This window comes from Oreochromis aureus, linkage group 4 (genome assembly GCF_013358895.1).
Source record: "Oreochromis aureus strain Israel breed Guangdong linkage group 4, ZZ_aureus, whole genome shotgun sequence".
Taxonomy (NCBI): Eukaryota; Metazoa; Chordata; class Actinopteri; order Cichliformes; family Cichlidae; genus Oreochromis; species Oreochromis aureus.
In genome coordinates, this window is record NC_052945.1 from 1497198 (window position 1) to 1503278 (window position 6081).

General features: G+C 38.0%; 1 protein-coding gene across 1 annotated transcript; it reads left to right on the plus strand.

Annotated features, from left to right (window-relative positions):
- The first annotated feature begins 2083 nt into the window (after positions 1 to 2083).
- On the plus strand, positions 2084 to 5006 carry LOC120439772. Its single transcript, XM_039610792.1, has 2 exons — positions 2084 to 2221; positions 3334 to 5006. The coding sequence occupies exons 1-2, from the start codon at positions 2209 to 2211 to the stop codon at positions 4083 to 4085; spliced, it is 765 nt and encodes a 254-aa protein (XP_039466726.1). The 5' UTR covers positions 2084 to 2208; the 3' UTR covers positions 4086 to 5006.
- The last annotated feature ends 1075 nt before the right edge of the window (positions 5007 to 6081 follow it).

Below are 6081 nucleotides of genomic sequence, written 5' to 3' on the forward strand. Positions count from 1 at the left end.
ATTTATATTTTCATTGAGCTTCTGGAGCACATTCTCACTGGGATTAACACAGCATTCTGATTCAGATTCACTATACTGTAATTTTTATTTCTCACCTTTATGTCACAAAATCAGTGCAAGGAATCCAAAAGGTTCATCTCAGACTCTACAGGCCAACGTTAGGAGGGATAGAGTTATAAATGCATCTCTAGACCCAGCAGTCTTAGCTAATTATAGGCCAATCTCCAACCTTCCTTTCATATCAAACATCCTTGAAAGAGTAGTTGTCAAACAGCTAACAGATCATCTGCAGAGGAATGGCTTATTTGAAGCGTTTCAGTCAGGTTTCAGAGCTCATCACAGCACAGAAACAGCTTTAGTGAAGGTTACAAATGATCTTCTTATGGCCTCTGACAGTGGACTCATCTCTGTGCTTGTCCTGCTAGACCTCAGTGCAGCGTTTGATACTGTTGACCATAATATCCTATTAGAGCGATTAGAACATGCTGTAGGTATTACAGGTACTGCACTGCAGTGGTTTGTATCATATCTATCTAATAGACTCCAGTTTGTACATGTAAATGGAGAGTCCTCTTCACACACTAAGGTCAATTATGGTGTTCCACAGGGTTCAGTGCTAGGACCAATTCTATTTACATTATACATGCTTCCCTTAGGCAGCATCATTAGAAGACATAGCATAAATTTTCACTGCTATGCAGATGACACGCAGCTCTATCTGTCCATGAAGCCAGGTAACACACACCAATTAGTTAAACTGCAGGAATGTCTTAAGGACTTCTAAAGTGGTTGCTCACAGGGAGTTGCCTGATTGTTGGGGTTTCTCTATATTATTGTAGGCTCTTTACATTACAGTATTAAGTACCTTGAGGTGACTGTTGTTGTGATTTGGCTTTATAGAAATAAAATTGAATTTTATTGAATTGAAATGAAAAAGTATGAAAGGGACTAGAAAGAGAGAGGGTATTTCTCGCACACTGGCTCCCTATTAAATCCAGAACAGGATTTAAAATTCTTCTCCTCACATACAAAGTCTTGAATAATGAGGCCCAATATTATTTCAAAGACCTCACTATATCACTGGGTACTATATCAAAGTAGAATCGAATGAACAAGTATCCTCTCTATTCCAACATAAAGAAAAATGTATGGTGATTATTTTTAATACTTTCATCCATAGTCTGTTCATTTGACCTTTTTGATGGTACCTTCTGATGAGTTTCAACATTAATTACCTGAAGCTTTCCAAGACCCAACCAAAGCATGTTTTACTACTGTGGCACAGAAGTTGCCTTCTTTTTTTAAATGTAGGCACTTAAAAAGTAGTGATGGTTATGTTCAGGCACTGCCAGGTACCTGGTTAGAGCTAGTTCATAAAGTTCGTAGTTTGAGTTCAAACACATCCATTTACCACCTGTGACCTTTTGCGCTGAAAAGTTAGACGAGACAGCCACGTCACTCACCTCAGTCAAAGAAAACCTTTTGTGTAAATGAGACAGCGACCTCAGTACATGGAACTGTTTTCTGTGTCAGGTAAAGAAGGACTGGGTCGTCTGCAGGTTTAGCTGATAATCTCTCATGATTCTTACAAAATCTTCTTGCTGTCATGGAAAGGCCAACAGGCAAGAAGCACCAACAAAAACCACCCTACAGTTCCATCATTTGTTAATTCTGCTCCATGCAGCAATAATTCACATCCGCTACTGAAGATTGAGGTTAACGACTGATAATACCAGATTAGAAAGTTCATTCCCCAGACTGCCCTCTCTAAATCCAAAGACAATTTTTCTCTAAATCGACCATTTGTTAGCTTCCTTGATTTGTCTTCTCTGGGAGCTGCATTCCAGGTAAAGGTAAGTGAATGCCACAGCTTCCATGCCACATGGGAACAGGTGGATGCATGGAAACAGTGACATATGATACTATAAATTCTATATAAAACAATGTTTATATAAAATTAAAGGCAACTAAAATGTGCTCACATCTAAGGTAAAGTGGACTTTTCTTTGCTGCTTGCACAGATTTTGTTTTCTGGTCTCTGATTGGTTGGCTGTTTGTCAAACTGGTGAGGTAACAGATGACCTGTCTTTAGTGGGAGGGATCTAAAGGCAGATTGGAGTATAAAGTTGAAAACAAACTGTACAAACTACAACTACACCACATCAACTCTCCCAAGACTTCTGAGATCAACCAGCACGACCAGGAACCATGTCCAGTTCTGGTAAATATATTTTAGTTGCATTGAGGTTGTAAACCAGCAGAGCAATGCCATTTCTCTTCCTGTTACTGTTTTCAGGTCTTATTACCCACCAGAAACTCACTTATACATCCTACACTTTTATACATTTTAATGTTAATCTTTTTCACCTGCAAATGTTAGCTTGCTGTTTTTGTTTTAGTTATTTTAGTCTTGTCTTGTGGACCTAATTTGCATATGTTTTCTACTTATTTAATTCCCAGCAATATTCACATGCTGCTTCAACTCACAATTAATATGTCTTATACTGATGTTACATTTTTACATTGTTATATTACATTACTCAGTCATCCATGTGCATAAAAGGCTAGAAATTTCTGTCTGATAACTTTATCATGAACTGGCACCAAAAATTTCCAGTGTAATAAAGCTAAACAATGTAACTGATATGATTATAGGGTCTACCTTACAATATAAAGTGACTGTTGTTGTGATTTGGTGCTGTATAAATAAAACTGCACAGATGCAGTCAGTATCAGTAGAGTATCATAGCAGCTTACATGTTCATTCTTAACCCTTGTATGGGCCACGTGCCAGCTTTGATCAAACAATTGCTGTTATTTGCAACATTTTACATTTTTTTTGACTAAATTAATTAATTGGATGTTTTTGTTTTCTTTTTTTTTTAATAGAACAGCTGTTAATGGCAAATTATGCAAAGATGAGTGGGTCAAAATTCCTCCACAGATGTAAAAGACTCATTGCCAGTCAGTGCAAATGCTTGATTGCAGTCGTTGTTGATTAGGTTGCGCAACCAGTTATTACATTTAGGGAGCAATCACTTTTTCACACAGGGCCATGTAGATCTGTTTTCTCCCCCCCTTAATAATTAATACCTTCATTTAGAAACTGCATTTTGTGTTTATTTGTGTTATCTTTGTCTAATATTATAATTTGTTTGATGATCTGAAACATTTAAGCGTGAAAAACATACAAAAAATAGGAAATCAGGAAGGCAGCCAACACTTTTTACAGTTCACTGTATAAGTTGAGAACTCCTAAAGCCAGATGACTGCAACAGAACTTACATTGATTGATAACTGTAATTATATATGTCAATATAAATTCTCCAACAGGGCCAAAGGAGCTGAGGATTGTCTTCATTGGAAAGACTGAAAACTTGACTTCACAAATTGAAGACTTCCTGAAAGAAAATGCTGTGCAGGAAGACTTTACAATGGTTTTGGTGAAGACTCTGATCCAAGACAGTCCAAGTCAAGTCGACGAGACAGAAAACACTGAAGTGTCAAAGGAAATGCAGAAAGGAACTACAGCATCCATCTTCTCGCCTGGTCCCCATGTGTTTCTGTTCGTGCAAGACTGGGAGAACGGCTTTAAAACACATGACGTGGAGCGAATGAAACTCGTTAGGGAGTTCTTTGGTGACGAGTCAGTGCGTTACTTTTTACCCTTGATCACCCATGATGATGAAGAGTTGAAACCAAAGGATAGAGATGAAATAATGAGTTTCATTGAGACAAATTTTGGGTGTGAAAAAGAGAAATGCAGTGATATTGATGTTGATAGTGGCAAGGTCCAAGATCAAGTGAGAAAGTTAGTGGACAAGCTGAGAGAGGTGGCTGAAAACAACAAATGGGAGTGTTACACAGAGGAAATGTTCAAGAAGGCACAGGAAGCCCTCTGCCAGAAAATGCAGGAACTAGAGAAGACGGGACAGAAAGATAATGTGAATGACACATTGACCAAATTTATTGAGTTGGTAACTGGAGGGGGCGAATTAAGCAAGTTCCTGTTTCAACTACATAGAAAAGTGTCAGACTATTTCAGTAAATACACGGAGAAGGTGGCTCAGAAACACAAGAAATGAGGATAAAAAACTGGCCTCTATTCACAAAAGAATCACAGAGTTTAGAGCAAGTTAATTAAATAACAGAAGAAAAAATGAGACTTTACTCATGATTAAAAAATGATCGATTAATTAAATCTGCTGTATTAAATCTGCAGCTCAGTCAGAGAAACAAACAAGAGGGAAATATTTGATGTTTTTAATCCGAGTTATTAATCTGACAGACTCGGTTCCTCTGCAGACTGAGATCAAGACAACAAATAAATAAATCATGTTTTTTTTTTTTTATCATTATTATAATTTGCATTATAGCAGAAGTGACATTTGGACTGGTTCAATTGGACTCCATATTTTCCAGCTGCAACATTATATTCTAAATGATTTAATGCAAATACTTCTGTGCTTTTTTCAATTGTGTTTTTTTCCTTTTATTGATGGTGAACAAGGAATAATCAGGAAAAAACAATAAGAGCAGGACATACGTGTGTGTATATATATATATATATATATATATATATATATATATATATATGTGGGGCAGGTGCAACTTTTGTGTCTAAAATTGCAAAGATTTCTTCTCCATAAAGATCTGAGTTTTTTCTGCGCCTCTGCTGCAGTTACAGGGAAACCTGACAACAGATGTTTTCTGGAGAATCTGCAGCACAGACTGTATTTTTCTATCAAAGTTCTTTTCTTTGGTTTTCTGAAAAACATGTTAAATGTTAAAGCCTGATGGATTTTGTGCTTCCACTCAGTGGACGTGTTTAAAAAAGAAAGATTGTTTTCTTTTTTCTTTTCCTTTCTTTGTGGTGCTTTTTCATTCCTTTCTATGATGTAACAGAGTTAAGATGTTAATGTACGAATCAGTGTGTGAAATGATGCAGCTTCAGTCAGATATTAACAGCAGAATCTCATCAATAAATCAAACATGATTGAGACAAACCTGTTTCTCTCCTGTCATTATTCAGCTGATTAAGAAGTGATTTATAGAAGAAATTAACTTGAAACTTTGTCTTTTAGGTTTTGGTTGTCTGTCTCTTTGTGTTAGTCGTGCATCAGGCTGGTGACCTGTCCAGGGTGTGCCCGTCTTGCCCTACGTTAGCCCACCGCGACCCTGACAGGGATAAGTGGAAGAGAATGGATCGTTGGTTTTTAGGGACCTGAGTGTAAATGTGTCTCTCTTTAAAGCACTTTGGGTCAGCTTCTGTTATTTAAATTTGTTATGTGAACAAAATAGACCTGACATTAAACACAAGTGGCTCTAATATTCAGACGTAATAGATTCATTCTTGATGTTCGAGATATGTTTTTTCATTTCCAATAAAATTATTTACTTAACACAATCCAGTGGGCTGAATTTATTACCTGAATGTCTGGATATAGTCTGCAGGTAATCAGTCTGAAAAGTAACAGCTATCAACAAACATAATTCATGCTGAATACCTGGCATCCGTTATGAATGAAACATTATTTTCAGCACTGTAGAAGCTACCTGGTAATTCTTTGCTTCTCTGGAGGGACTGTGACACTGACCTCTGACCTCTGTGCTGAGGGTGTGTGTCCGTTTGAAGAATTTCCGTCCTTCTTTCTTCTTTTCTTTTGCCGCTTGTTTGCTGCTGCGCTCAGTGCTGCTGAGTCACATGATCACAGAGGGGGTGGAGCAAGGTGTGTCTGCATGAGAGGAGCAGAGGTTGCACAGATGTGTCCATTCTGTGATGAACAGCAGCCACGTACTGACCTTAGAGAAGGCGAATCACTGAAGTACTGATCCCATCACCCTAGTAACGATCTGACATCAGTACCAGTGTTGTATCAATACTTTAGATATTTAGATCAATCGACCCCTAAACGCACTGCACTCGACCTCTCCACCACCTCCGAGATGAGCCCAGGATGTGCCGGTCCATGTGGCACATGCAGGCTACGCCCAGATGGTCTCACCGTGTTTTACTTGGCTCTCTGCAGAAAAGCTGCATTGAACTCAAACAGCTACTGGAACTGATCACAGACTCAGAAC